Consider the following 15876-nt stretch of genomic DNA (forward strand, 5'->3'; position numbering starts at 1 on the left):
GATACCTGGAGAGAGAGAATAGCACAGTAAGTACACCAGCCTCATCTCATTCACAGCCAAAACTTACAAAGTGCCTGATTAATGGTAATGATCATTCAGACGCCCGTGCATGGACTGGCTGAGAGTCCCCCTCACTTTACAATGTAAGGGGGATGCATCTAATATTCGTGTGCAAAGGCCATATAAATGATAGGATCAGAGTAAGTCTACTGTTGCAAATGTACATGTAAGTTTCTTGAAGTTACCATTAATGGTGATGATCAGTCGTCCATGGAGGAATTCACCGGGGATCTCCCTCACTTTCCAATGAAAGAGGGACACATCTAATGTGCGTGTGCAAAGGGCTTTTGCACACGCTCATTAGATGCATCAATATAAAAGATAGGATCAGTCAGTCTACAGCTACTAATGTACATGTAAGTTTCTTGAAACAGGAGTCTAAAGTAGCCTTATAGCCCTAAAATAGCCCCCATGGTCTGTGTGAAAATTGCAAGACTTCTCATTTTTGATATACAGTTTGAGATAGATCTATCTATCTATATATATCTCCATTTTAGTTATTTAAAAAATACATTTAACATTCAATTTATACAGTAGGTCATTTTTTTTGTAGTTAAACATTCCCTTTAAGTGGAAAATGTATTCATTAATTTTTGATATTCCACTGCCTTTATGTACGACCTTGGATAAAATATACTTTAGGCCCCAATGTCCAGTCCCTATGATGATATTCCAGAAAATGACAATTACTGCACAATACTGACCAGAGAGCATATAAAGCTCTGCACTGTGTACATCTAACCCGCAGCCTCATAAGAAAAGTCATTCTTCTTTGTGTGGTTATTGTTCTCGTCTATTGTGTGTGGGAATAATGGAGAAGCAGCAGGTGCAGTCTCCCTGCGGTGTGTACTGGCGCCACCGCTCTACGGCAAAAACAACTGTTTTTGCAACACAAATATAGAAAGTGGAGTGTTAACCGGAGATGCCGGCACTGAAAAGCGAGGGCACAGCACGGAGTTATGCCTAGAAACGGTCTACACAAACAGCAGAATTTCTAGTACTTCTGTGCAGAAATAAAACACCTATTTTTCAGTATATTATATACAGTGCTGTTAATTATTTGTGATAAGCGGGCACTACCATGCTCGGGTGCTCTGTACTTGTAACTAGTGATGAGTGGGCACTCTGTACTTGTAACTAGTGATGAGCGGGCACTCTGTACTTGTAACTACCATGCCCGGGTGCTCAGTACTCGTAACTAGTGATGAGCGGGCACTACCATGCCCGGGTGCTCAGTACTCGTAACTAGTGATGAGCGGGCACTACCATGCTCGGGTGCTCAGTACTCGTAACTAGTGATGAGCGAGCACTACCATGCTCGGGTGCTCAGTACTCGTAACTAGTGATGAGCGGGCACTACCATGCTCAGGTGCTCAGTACTCGTAACTAGTGATGAGCGGGCACTACCATGCTCGGGTGCTCAGTACTCGTAACTAGTGATGAGCGGGCACTATCATGCTCAGGTGCTCAGTACTCGTAACTAGTGATGAGCGGGCACTATCATGCTCGGGTGCTCAGTACTCGTAACTAGTGATGAGCGGGCACTACCATGCTCGGGTGCTCTGTACTTGTAACTAGTGATGAGCGGGCACTACCATGCTCGGGTGCTCTGTACTTGTAACTAGTGATGAGCGGGCACTCTGTACTTGTAACTAGTGATGAGCGGGCACTCTGTACTTGTAACTAGTGATGAGCGGGCACTACCATGCTCGGGTGCTCTGTACTTGTAACTAGTGATGAGCGGGCACTACCATGCTCAGGTGCTCGGTACTTGTAACTAGTGATGAGCGGGTGCTCAGTACTCGTAACTAGTGATGAGCGGGCACTACCATGCTCGGGTGCTCAGTGCTCGTAACTAGTGATGAGCGGGCACTACCATGCTCGGGTGCTCAGTACTCGTAACTAGTGATGAGCGGGCACTCAGTACTTGTAACTAGTGATGAGCGGGCACTACCATGCTCGGGTGCTCAGTACTCGTAACTAGTGATGAGCGGGCACTCTGTACTTGTAACTAGTGATGAGCGGGCACTACCATGCTCGGGCACTCTGTACTTGTAACTAGTGATGAGCGGGCACTCTGTACTTGTAACTAGTGATGAGTGGGCACTCTGTACTTGTAACTAGTGATGAGCGGGCACTCTGTACTTGTAACTAGTGAAGAGCGGGCACTACCATGCTCGGGTGCTCTGTACTTGTAACTAGTGATGAGCGGGCACTACCATGCTCGGGTGCTCTGTACTTGTAACTAGTGATGAGCGGGCACTCTGTACTTGTAACTAGTGATGAGCGGGCACTACCATGCTCGGGTGCTCAGTACTTGTAACTAGTGATGAGCGGGCACTACCATGCTCAGGTGCTCGGTACTTGTAACTAGTGATGAGCGGGCACTACCATGCTCGGGTGCTCAGTACTCGTAACTAGTGATGAGCGGGCACTACCATGCTTGGGTGCTCAGTACTCGTAACTAGTGATGAGCGGGCACTACCATGCTCAGGTGCTCAGTACTCGTAACTAGTGATGAGCGGGCACTACCATGCTCGGGTGCTCTGTACTTGTAACTAGTGATGAGCGGGCACTACTATGCTCGGGTGCTCAGTACTCGTAACTAGTGATGAGCGGGCACTCTGTACTTGTAACTAGTGATGAGCGGGCACTACCATGTTCGGGTGCTCTGTACTCGTATCTAGTGATGAGCGGGCACTACCATGCTCGGGTGCTCAGTACTCGTAACTAGTGATGAGCGGGCACTACCATGCTCGGTACTCGTAACTAGTGATGAGCGGGCACTGCCATGCTCGGGTGCTCATAAACGAGCTGTTGAACACTTGAATGAGCGCAAGTAGTTTACAGAGTATAATGGAAGTCAACAGGAAACTCGAGCATTTTTTTTTTTTTTTTTAAATTCCTAGAAAAATTCTTGAGTTCCTCATTGACTTCTACTATACTCAATACACAAGTTGCGTCTGACCTGCTGGTTTCGAGTACCCGAGCATGGTAGTGCCCGCTCATCACTAATAATGATCTGTTCTTGATAATAAAGTTGGCTCTATTAGTATGCTCTACACATAAGGTTTAGTGATAATCTGCATCCTGATGTGAGGACCAGGAAGGCTGTAGGCATTAGTTCTGTGTCACGGGGCTGTGGTACAGAAGGGTTTGCCCTTTTTTTTGGATGATGTGCATTCTTCGGCAAATTCTGTGCCTTACCCAGACAGTAGTTATGTGGTTCATTTATCCCATAGGTAACTTATGGAAATCAGCACAAAACTACTGTGGAGAGCTGGCAAGGAAGAAGCTGAGTCCTCACATCAGGGACCAAAAAGAAGGGAATTTTGTTACTTACCGTAAATTCCTTTTCTTCTAGCTCCAATTGGGAGACCCAAACAGTGGGTGTATAGCTACTGCCTCTGGAGGCCGCACAAAGAACTACACTTAAAAGTGTAAGGCCCCTCCCCTTCTGGCTATACACCCTCCCGTAGGAGTACGGATTCCTCAGTTTTAGTACCAAAGCAAGAAGGAGGAAAGCCAATAACAGTTTCAAAAACAAATTCAATCCGATAACAAGATCGGAGAACTTAAGAAACAACATGAACAACATGTGCACCCGAAAAACGAAACCCTAAGAACAAATAGGGCGGGTGCTGGGTCTCCCAATTGGAGCTAGAAGAAAAGGAATTTACGGTAAGTAAACAAAATTCCCTTCTTCTTTTTCGCTCCTAATTGGGAGACCCAGACAGTGGGACGTCCAAAAGCAGTCCCTGGGTGGGTAAAAAGATACCACATGAACGGGCTGTCAGACAGCCCTTTCCTACAGGTGGGCCACCGCCGCCTGAAGGACCTGTCTACCTAGGCTGGCATCTGCCGAAGCGTAGGTATGCACTTGATAGTTTGGTAAACGTGTGCAGACTCGACCAGGTAGCCGCCTGGCACACCTGCTGAGCCGTAGCCTGATGCCGCAATGCCCTAGTTTTGTGAAAGCCGAGAAAGGGAAACCTCTTTCAAAGGCTCGAAAGGCGGCTTCTGGAGAGCAATGAGAACCTTGTTTAGATCCCAGGGTTCCAATGGCCGTCTGTAAGGAGGAACGATATGACAAACTCCTTGGAGAAACGTGCGTACTTTAGAAAGCCGTGCCAAGCGCTTCTGAAAGAATACGGATAGCGCGGAGACTTGACCCTTAAGAGAGCTAAGCGACAAACCTTTTTCCAACCCAGACTGCAGGAAGGAAAGAAAAATTGGCAATGCAAATGGCCAGGGAGAAACTCCCTGAGCCAAGCACCAAGCTAAGAATATCTTCCACGTCCTGTGATAGATCTTAGCTGAGGATGGTTTCCTAGCCTGTCTCATTGTGGCAACAACTTCATGAGATAAACCTGAGGCCGCTAGGATCCAGGACTCAATGGCCACACAGTCAGGTTCAGGGCCGCAGAATTCAGATGGAAAAACGGCCCTTGAGACAGTAAATCTGGACGGTCTGGTAGTGCCCACGGTTGGCCTACCGTGAGATGCCACAGATCCGGGTACCACGACCTTCTTGGCCAGTCTGGAGCGACGAGAATGGCTCGATGGCAGTCGGACCTGATTTTCCTGAGAACTCTGGGTAACAATGCTAGAGGTGGGAACACATAGGGTAGTCGGAATTGCGACCAATCCTGAACCAAGGCGTCTGCCGCCAGCGCTCGGTGATCGTGAGACCGTGCCATGAAAACTGGGACCTTGTTATTGTGCCGTGACGCCATCAGATCGACGTCCGGCGTCCCCCAGCGGCAACAGATCTGCTGAAACACGTCCGGGTGAAGGGACCATTCTCCTGCGTCCATGCCCTGGCGACTGAGAAAGTCTGCTTCCCAGTTTTCCACGCCTGGAATGTGAACTGCGGATATGGTGGACGCTTTGCTTTCCACCCACGTCAAAATCCGCCGGACTTCTTGAAAGGCTTGGCGACTGCGTGTTCCCCCTTGGTGGTTGATGTACGCCACCGCCGTGGAATTGTCCGACTGAATCCGAATCTGCTTGCCTTCCAGCCATTGTTGGAAGGCTCGCAGAGCAAGATAGACTGCTCTGATTTCCAGAACATTGATCTGCAGGGTGGACTCTTCCTGAGTCCACGTCCCCTGAGCCCTGTGGTGGAGAAACACCGCTCCCCACCCTGATAGGCTCGCATCCGTCGTGACCACTGCCCAGGATGGGGGTAGGAACGACTTTCCCTGTGACAATGAGGTGGGGAGAAGCCACCAACGCAGAGAGTCCTTGGCAGTCTGAGAGAGGGAGACAGTCCTGTCGAGGGACGTCGATTTCCCATCCCATTGGCGTAGAATGTCCCATTGTAGAGGGCGCAGATGAAACTGCGCGAACGGGACCGCTTCCATCGCTGCTACCATCTTTCCTAGGAAATGCATGAGGCGCCTTAGTGAGTGCGACTGACTCTGAAGGAGAGATTGCACTCCTGTCCGTAGCGAACACTGCTTGTCCAGTGGAAGCTTCACTATCGCTGAGAGAGTATGAAACTCCATGCCAAGATAAGTCAGAGATTGGGTCGGGGTTAGATGAGACTTTGGAAAGTTGATAATCCACCCGAAACTCTGGAGAGTGTCTAGTGCCACCTTCAGACTGTGGTGGCATGCCTCTTGAGAGGGTGCCTTTATAAGCAGGTCGTCTAGATACGGGATGACCGAGTGACCTTGCGAGTGCAGAACAGCTACTACTGCTGCCATGACCTTGGTGAAGACCCGGGGGGCTGTTGCCAGACCGAAAGGTAACGCTACGAACTGCAGGTGTTCGTCGTGTATGACGAAGCGTAGGAAACGCTGATGCTCTGGCGCAATCGGCACGTGGAGATACGCATCTTTGATATCTATTGATGCTAGAAAATCTCCTTGAGACATTGAGGCTATGACGGAGCGTAGGGATTCCATCCGGAACCTCCTGACTTTTACGTGTCTGTTGAGCAACTTTAGATCCAGGACGGGTCGATACGATCCGTCCTTTTTTGGGACCACAAACAGATTGGAGTAAAAACCGTGACCTTGTTCCTGAAGAGGGACGGAGGTCACCACTCCTTCCGCCTTTAGAGCGGCCACCGCCTGCAACAGAGCATCGGTTCGGTCTGGTGGTGGAGAAGTTCTGAAGAAACGAGTTGGCGGACGAGAACTGAACTCTATCCTGTACCCGTGAGACAGAATATCCCTCACCCAACGGTCTTTGACGCGTGACAGCCAAATGTCGCCAAAGTGGGAAAGCCTCCCACCGACCGAGGGTGTGGGAATCGGAGACTGCAAGTCATGAGGACGCCGTCTTGGCAACGGTTCCTCCGGCTGTCTTTTTTGGGCGTGACTGAGACCTCCAAGAATCTGAGCGTCTCTGATCTTTTTGAGTCTTTTTTGACGAGGAGAATTGGGACCTGCCCGGTCCTCGAAAGGACCGATAACCAGACTGACCCCTCCTCTGTTGGGGTTTGTTTTGTCTGTGTTGCGGTAAGGATGAGTCCTTACCCTTGGAGTGTTTGATGATTTCATCCAAACGCTCTCCAAACAATCGGTCACGAGAAAAAGGCAAATTGGTTAAGCACTTCTTGGAATGAGAATCTGCCTTCCAGTGTCTCAACCACAGGGCCCTACGCAAAACAACGGAGTTGGCTGACGCCACTGCCGTGCGGCTTGTAGCGTCAAGAACAGCATTAATCGCGTACGACGCGAATGCCGCCATTTGCGAGGTCAATGGTGCTACCTGCGGGGCAAATGCACGTGTGACTGAGTCGACTTGCACAAGCCCGGCTGAGATAGCTTGGAGTGCCCATACGGCAGCAAAAGATGGCGCTAACGACGCTCCAATAGCTTCATAGATGGATTTCAGCCAGAGCTCCATCTGCCTGTCAGTGGCATCTTTAAGTGCCGCTCCATCTTCAACTGCAACCAAGGATCTAGCTGCAAGCCTGGAAATTGGAGGATCCACTTTTGGACACTGGGTCCAACCCTTGACCACCTCAGGGGGAAAAGGATAGCGTGTATCTTTAAGCCGTTTAGAAAAACGCCTTTCCGGATAAGCGTGGGGTTTCTGGATTGCGTCTCTAAAGTCAGCGTGGTCCAGAAAAGTGCTTAATGTACGCTTAGGATATCTGAAATGGATTCTCTCGTGCTGCGAAGCTGACTCCTCTACAAGAGGAGCTGGTGGGGAAATATTTAACATCTTATTGATGGACGCTATAAGATCATTAACTATGGCGTCACCATCTGGTGTATCTAGATTGAGAGCGGTCCCAGGATCAGAATCCTGATCAGTTACGTCCGCCTCATCACCCATAGATTCATCTCGCTGGGATCCTGACCATTGAGATGAATGTGAAGGTCCCTCATAGCGAGCCCGCTTAGGTTGCCTGGGGCCATCGTCCGAGTCAGAGTCTTCACCCTGAGGTGTATGTGCCCGTCCCGGAGCTTGGAAGTAATTCAGCTGAGGGGGACCAGGGGGCAATGATTGCACAGTGTCCGTGGCCTGAAGTACAGGCCTAGCTCGCAATGTGTCAAGAATTTGTGACATAGTGAGAGACATTCTGTCAGCAAAAGCCGTAAACTCAGTTCCTGTCACCTGGACAGCATTCACAGGTGGTACACCCTGGGTCACGTCCAGCAGAGGTCCCGACTGTGCAAGTGCCGCAGGGGCCGAGCACTGCACACAATGGGGGTCAGTGGAGCCTGCCGGTAGAAAAGTCCCACATGCGGTACAGGAAGCATATAATGTCTGTGCCTTGGCACCCTTGCGTTTTGTGGACGACATGCTGTTGGCTCTCTGCAATGTGAGAGAGTCTATAGCCAAAGGGCGACCAGCGCTATGCAGTACAAAGTATTTGCAGGAACAAAATACTAAGATTAATACTGGCACAAGAGGGGGTGAGCCCAGAGGGCTGCTTACCGCCCGCTGAATAGCGGGTAAGAGGCGCAGAATTCCTTGTCTGGGTCTCCCCGGCTCCCCTCTGTAGTTCAGCGTGTCAGCAGGAATGGCTGCCGGCGTCTGTGGAGAGGGGCGGCCCGTGGGAGTTCCCAAACAAAAGTGCGGGAAACAGTGTCCCCTCTGTGCCTATTGTGAGGGCTGGAGTATGTAAAAACGACTCCAGCCCTCAGCGCTGATGCACTGACCAGCGTCCCGCCCCTCTCCTGACTGGCAGGTCTGGGGGCGGGAACGAACGGAACTAGGCCGCAAAAGCCGGGGACTCGAGTTATCAGCGCGGCCGCCGTAAAAGCGCGGCCCGCGCTGAAGTCCCCGGCGCACTACAAGTACCAGCCGCGCCGCAGTCCCAGCGGCCGGCGCGACCGTTCCCCAAAAGTGTGCCTGCTTCAGCGAGCTGAATGAGGCCATGGCACAAGCGCCGCAGCGCTGATGTCCCCGGCGCACTACAACACCCAGCATGCTGCGGTGTGAGCGCCAAATGCACGGGGACACAGAGTACCTTGAGGAAGCAGGGCCATGTCCCTGATGTACTCCGCTCCATCCAGCATCTTCTCCAGGGGCTGTAGATGGAGCACGGTCTCAGTGCCTGGAGACCAGTAAATCCCACTTCACCCAGAGCCCTGTAAAAAGGGATGGGGAAGGAATCAGCATGTGGGCGCCAGCCACCGTACCCGCAATGGGTACCTCAACCTTACAAACACCTCCGACATACAGTGGGGTGAGAAGGGAGCATGCTGGGAGCCCTGTATGGGCCCTCTTTTCTTCCATCCGACATAGTCAGCAGCTGCTGCTGACTAAAAACAATGGAGCTATGCGTGCGTGTCTGACCTCCTTCGCACAAAGCTAAAACTGAGGAATCCGTACTCCTACGGGAGGGTGTATAGCCAGAAGGGGAGGGGCCTTACACTTTTAAGTGTAGTTCTTTGTGCGGCCTCCAGAGGCAGTAGCTATACACCCACTGTCTGGGTCTCCCAATTAGGAGCGAAAAAGAAATGAACATTTCATTAATATGCTAGAGAAGGTGCAAATGGATTTGCAGAACTCGGTGTATCGGCCTCGTCAGTATTCTGTGGCTGCTCGACCACTTCTTACCTAATGGCATCCGTGGCTCTTCTTCTGATTAGCCGGCCTGTTGTGACTTGTGGCGGCATCATGTAGATGTGATACCAGGCCGGCTAATCAAACAAAGAGCCACGGATGTCATGAGGTTAGAGGTGGTCTTCAGGGCTCCCGTCCACAGATCATACGAATCGATTAGCACCAACTGGACAAGTAGATTGTGCCCATAAATTGAGGTTCTCATCGTTGGCTTATGCTATGGAGTGATGGCTGTGAGAATGGCACATACAGATCTAGGTGTATATCCATAGTGTATACATACCATAAGCAGGTGCAGCAGCGCTGTATCCATACGGGGCTGCGTAACCTAAAAAGACAGAATAATTCTGAATAATCTACACTGGTAATAGAGGTTTTTACACTTTAAGATGTGTCAGATCACATTAGTGGGGACTAGAGATGGGAAAATCGATTTGCAGGTCTGCGGGCCGGGTCAGTAATCAGTGAGCGCTGGGCAGGAGGCCTGCAAATCTTCCGATTTCTGGTGTTCTTGTATCTTCTTTTGAGTAGCGGGAGTGGTGCGATGTGTGTGTCACGCCGCAGTAATGATGTTGCAGGGGAATAGGAGCAAAGTATGTGGTTTTTTTTTATTTGAGCTGTGTGTCTCTGTATACAGAAAACTATGTGGGGGCTCACACTGTATCCAGGGAGCTAGGTGGGGGCTCACACTGTATCCAGGGAGCTATGTGGGGGCTCACACTGTATCCAGGGAGCTATGTGGGGGCTCACACTGTATCCAGGGAGCTATGTGGGGGCTCATAGCATATTCTGGAGGGCTATGTGGGGGCTCATGCTATATATGGAAGGCTGTGTGAGGGCTCATGCTATATATGGAAGGCTGTGTGAGGGCTCATACTGTATCTAGGGTCCTATGTGGAGCCTCACACTGTATATAGAGGGATGTCAGCATACTTAATTCTGCTCTATATTAAAGGGAATATGTCATAAGGTTTTTGCCACCGAATCTTAGAGCAGCATAATGTAGGGGCAGAGATGTCACTTACTGGGCTGCTTACTGTAGTTTTGATAATCTCCTGCTGATTAAACAGTGATTTTATCATTACAGGACTACTTGGCGTGCTGCAGGTAGTCCAGCATATTTATGAGCTCTGTATAACTGCTAGATCTGTAGCAGAGAAAACACTGATTTTAGCAAAATGACAGCAAACAGCTCAGTAAGTGACATATCGCTTGAATCAGGGTCTCTGCCCCTACATTATTTGTCTCTCAGATGGGGAAGCAAAAACCTGGTGACAAATTCCCCTTATATGTTATTAATATTGAGTAAGATTAATTTCAGCCTATTGTTTCGGCCTCTACAAGTCACAGCCCCTCGGAAAAATGAATTGCCCACCGCTGTCATAGACCAATGCTGTAAATAAATACTAGCAGAACTAGGATTTCAGCTTTGGACTATAATACAAGCTGTAACTCTGGTACCAATAATATAACTCAACCTTTTAAGTAATATTAAATGAATATATAAAGGGTAAAATTGTGTGCATAATTTTGGTCCATGTGGAGTGAGGTATAAGTGTTGCCAGAGGTTCCTGACAGAAGGAGAGATGATTAGGCATATTAAAATCCAACATGCCCCATCCTTGCTTTCAGACAACAGACATCGCGGACTTGTCAGGCTGTTCTTCTACACGTTCAATAATTAATTGCTTCTGTCCAAAAGGGTATGGCCGATTAAAGACACGGGATCAAGATTTTTGGACACAATCACTTTTAAACAGAAGGGCTGCAGGATACACACAAGAGAATGGCCCTGCTGTGTATACCTGGGGTAATGTAACCAGGAGCAGCTGCAGCCCCCACAAACGCTCCCCGTGTCAGTGCCACCCGTCCACGTCCTCGAGCTGCCTGTACGGCCGCGGACACCGCTGTGCTGACCACTCCCTTTGTCTGAGGAAAGATGGAAAGAAAATGAGCTTGTAAATCACAGGAGGAGCAGCGCGCTGCGGCTCACCAAGGAGGCCCGATCTGTGAAATCATTTTACATACTTGGAAGTCCATCTATCACTCCTGGTGCAATGCACAGAAAACAGATGTATGTACAGTATCTCGCTTCCTAGACTAATGCAGAAATAACCCACATTTCCGACCGGTCTCCTTAACAGCTGCACTGGGAGATCGCCGGTTTTGCTTTGCTCTGCTGCTTCCTGTTCAGTCTGGGAACAAGTCCTACACCAGCAACACATTACCATCTACATCCAAATGGAAGCGGAGAGTGCTGGGAAAGATAAAGTGGCTGAATTAATCTCCGCTCTGTCTTTATAATGAAAATGAACCGTTAACTACATAATTAATGCAATGTATCTGTGCTGTATAAAAGCCCCTGTGTAATATCAGGGGAGGAGCGGCCTGTTTCGGCCTCATTTACACACCACAAACCCGTATGGTCGGGCTCTTTACTGTGCTTCTTTATAGCGATCCTGCAGACGAAGACATTTCTATTTTAGTAGAAGGGTTTAAGTTGTTGGTTACAGTTTATCCATCTGGTCAGTATCTGTAGGCACTAGGGGTGACAATTTGGGGCATAAAATAGTATAGATGCTGTAGTGATCACTTCTACATTAGGCATTAAAACCTTCTACCTTGTAAGAATCAGGGGCCTTAAAAAAAAAGCACTTCCATAAAAGATTTTATCCTCTTCATCTATAGTAATCATATTAGAATGGCTCATTTTGCCTTTCAACCCAGTAAATTCTTCTCTTTTCTCTGCTCTATATAAAAAACGGAAGTATCTTTTCCCTACATCAGAGTTTCTCAACTCCAGTCCTCAAGAGCCACCAACAGATCAAGTTTTGAGGTTTTCCTCAATATTAGACAGGAAATAATTCCATCACCTGTGCAACATGAATGAAATCCAAAAAGCCTGATTGAGGAAAACCTGAAAACATGATCTGTTGGTAGGTCTTGAGGACTGGAGTTGAGAAACACTGCCCTACATGAATCATTCCCTTCTTCCAACTCCTGACCCAGCAGCTCTGCTCCTTCCCCTGCCAGGGATGTTTCCAGTGATGACTCATGCAGGGAAAGAGACTTCCTGTTTCTTCATAGAGCTTAGAAGGGTTCAGCTAGACTGTTTCAGATGATGTCATAAACCTAATGGAAAAGAGAAGAATTAATTGGGTAAAAAGGCAAAATGAGCCATTTTGAGAACACAGTGCAATATAATATGATGACTGCAATAAATTAAGAGGATAAAAACTTTAATGGATGTGCTTATTTAAAGGAGTCAATCAGGATTAACAACATTGCTGAATTTTTCCAGAAAAACACCACTCGTCTATAATCACTGGTTGTGCTTGCAGTTCTGAAACACTAACTTTCACAGAGAGGAGCTGTAATACTAAACGCAACCTATAGGCTGGGGTTTTTTAAAAAAAAAAAAAAAAAGTAATGTGATTTGTGTCCAAATAGGAAATTATTTTCCCATTTTTAACCAACTATTAATCCTAAAACTATTTTTTTCCGGCATTTTGCTATAGTTAGATAATAGGACATGCCCTAGTTATTGTTGCTGTAGGGGCGGCAGGTCACAGTTTATGATTATTTTTTTCTTTCCATATTGTACATTTTTTGTTTCACTTTTCCTAACAAAAATATACTTTGATTTTTACCTTACTTTATTTTATTTTACTTCTTATTTCCCCCATAACATGAGTTGTCATCGCCAGCCCAATTACATGATAATACAGGTCTCACAAGTGATAAATGTTACTGTTGGAGCTGTACTATGAGTAATTAGACTCGGCGTCATGGGACCAGTCAACTGGCGATTAATGGCAGTAGCGCCAGCACTGTTGTCTTTATTGTACAGTGCCTTGAGAAAGTGTTCATCCCCTTGGCTTTTTACCCATTTTGTTACATTATAACCTGTGTTAAATTATTTTTGTAATCCGATTTGTGTGTGATGGATCAGCACTAAATAGTCTAAGTTGGGGAAGAGAAGTATGAAAAATATAGGCAAAAATTAAATTTAAGGGATAAAATAAATAAAAAGTATATGTGCATATGTGTTTACCCCTTTTGCTATGAAGATCCTAAAAATTTCTGGTTCAAGCAACTAATTTCATAATTCACCTGTATGCAATCTAAGTGTCCCGTGGTCTGTCAGTATATACACACCTTTTCTGAAAGGCTACACCACAGCAAGAGGCACCACTAACCAAACACCACCATGAAGACCAAGAAGATCTCCAAACACCACCATGAAGACCAAGGAGATCTCCAAACACCACCATGAAGACCAAGGAGATCTCCAAACACCACCATGAAGACTAAGGAGATCTCCAAACACCACCATGAAGACCAAGGAGATCTCCAAACACAACCATGAAGACCAAGGAGATCTCCAAACACCACCATGAAGACCAGACCAAGGAGATCTCCAAACACCACCATGAAGACCAGACCAAGGAGATCTCCAAACACCACCATGAAGACCAGACCAAGGAGATCTCCAAACACCACCATGAAGACCAGACCAAGGAGATCTCCAAACACCACCATGAAGACCAAGGAGATCTCCAAACACCACCATGAAGACCAAGGAGATCTCCAAACACCACCATGAAGACCAAGGAGATCTCCAAACAAGTCAGAGACAGTGTTGAGAAGTACAAGTCAGGGATGGGTTCTAAAAGAAAAAAAAAAAAAGAATCCCACCATCAAATCCATTATCATCAAATGGAAAGAATATGGTATCGCAACAAAACCTGCCCAGAGAGGGCCACCCACCAAAACTCTCAGCCCAGGCAAGGAGAGAATTAATTAGAGGGGCAGCACAGAGACCAAAAGATAGGAGCTACAGAGTTCCCAAGCAGAGACTGGAGTATCTGTCCATACAACCACAATAAACCGTACACTCCATAGAGCTGGCCTTTATGGAAGAGTGGCCAGAAAATGCCCTTGGCTACAGCCAAAAATTATAAGGCTTGTTTTGAGTTTGCCAAAAGACATGTGGGAAACTTCCCAAATGTATGGAGGAAAATGCTGTGCTCAGTTAGGTAAACATTATGTCTGATGCCAAACCAACACTGCTCATCACTAGTGCTGAGCGAGTAGTTGACTATTTGTACTCGCCATGCTGTTAGTACTGTCTGTTACTCACATATTCATTACAAGTAAAGGGGGAAATTTAAGTCAATGGAAAATACTCGCTAACCCGAAAGCTGTACTTTTCGTGCAAGAAGCGGACAGTACTCGCTAACACCATAGCGAGTACGAATAGTTAGCTCAACACCCCAAGAACACCATTCACACAGTGAAACATGGTGGTGGCAGCATCATGCTGTGAGGATGTGTTTTTTTTTTGGCAGCAGGGATAGGGAAAATGGTCAGAGTCGAGGGTAAGACTGGTGTGAAATACAGGGATATTCTTGAGCAAAACCTGTTTGTCAGTGATTTGAGACTGGGACGGAGGTTCACCTGGTAACACTTGAGTGGTTTAAGGGAAACATGTAAATGTATTTGAGTGGCCTAGTCAAAGCCCAGACCTTAATCCAATTGAGAATCTGTGGTCAGTCTGAAGATCGCTGCTCACCAGAAGAAAACATCTAACTTGAAGGAGCTGGAGCAGTTTTGCCATGAATCAAATGGGCAAAAATCCCAGCGGAAAGCTCCTAGAGACTTATTCCAAGCAACTTCCACCTGTAATTGTTGCAAAAGGAGGCTCCACAAAGTACTGGCTTTAGGGGGTGAATAGTTATGCACACTGAAGTTTTCAGTTATCTGTCCTATTAGTTGTTTGCTTAACAATAAAAACAAATGTTTAATGTTGTAGGCATGTTCTCTCCTTGAATTAATACAAACCCTCAAGAAAAAAAAAACCCACAGTGAAATACCTGGTTGTAAGGTATCAAAACACAAAAAAAAAAAATGCCAAGGGGTGAATACTTTTGCAAAGCACTGTGTATAGGAAAATCAGGAAAGCCGAAACGATAAAATACAGTCTCTAACCATCTCAGACAATGGGGAACCTGACCTTTGGATGCCTGATTTCCCAAATTGTGGTTACGCCACGGAGCTGGAAAAACGTGGCACACTAACACAAATTAAGATATTCTTAAAAATCACCCCAATTAAGTTAAGCTGCGGGAAAAAAAAAACAAACCACAGTCTCCCTACAAATGTGTTCAGCAGAAATGTGCCGTGCAGACACATGGAGATTACACAGGTAGCTGTAACCAGCAAAAAACATTCCCCAAGGCAAATAGTTCAACAGCAAAGTCAATAAATCTCCAGCCGGGGATCAAAGACGGAGCCGGAGACTCCACAGCCACACACTCACAATGATAACACTAGTGACCTCTTCATTACTATGAAGCGCAGGGCTTTACACGACCCCCTCCCCTCCTTTATGTTTTCACAGAACATTGGTATTGAAATGTGTAATTACCCACTTGAGAAAATTGTTATTACTGTTATTTAGGTGTTTTTCTTGCTTATCTGTGTCCTTTTGATGATGACACACTGCTCAGTGATGCAGGTCTAAATGATGCTGGAGTGTGAACAATGGAGCCCATTCCCCAAGATACATGGGGCCCGAAATATAGCTCAAAGTGGTTTTTCACCACTGTGATAATGATGATCTATCTGTAGGTAAGTCATCAATATCAGATCAGTGGTGGACGACACCCGGCAGCCCCACTGATTAGTTACTAGCAGCCAGATGGAAGCAGTGGGACAGTGCAGACCTCTTCGGCTCTGTACATTGCCCAGGGCCATTATCCAGATGCCAGCCCACAC

General features: G+C 47.2%; 1 protein-coding gene across 4 annotated transcripts in view; it reads right to left on the reverse strand.

Annotated features, from left to right (window-relative positions):
- The window catches only part of STRBP (spermatid perinuclear RNA binding protein), a 192335-nt gene that overhangs the window by 486 nt on the left and 175973 nt on the right, over positions 1 to 15876 (reverse strand). For all 4 annotated transcript variants that reach the window (XM_075324113.1, XM_075324110.1, XM_075324111.1 and 1 more), the window contains exons 17-19: positions 10902 to 11025; positions 9380 to 9424; positions 1 to 5 (exon numbers count right to left, since the gene is read on the reverse strand). The exon at positions 1 to 5 is cut by the window's left edge and continues 486 nt beyond it. In XM_075324113.1, coding sequence (XP_075180228.1) covers positions 1 to 5; positions 9380 to 9424; positions 10902 to 11025 — 174 coding nt within the window. The remainder of the gene's footprint in view (positions 6 to 9379; positions 9425 to 10901; positions 11026 to 15876) is intronic.

This window comes from Anomaloglossus baeobatrachus, chromosome 9, assembly GCF_048569485.1.
Source record: "Anomaloglossus baeobatrachus isolate aAnoBae1 chromosome 9, aAnoBae1.hap1, whole genome shotgun sequence".
Taxonomy (NCBI): Eukaryota; Metazoa; Chordata; class Amphibia; order Anura; family Aromobatidae; genus Anomaloglossus; species Anomaloglossus baeobatrachus.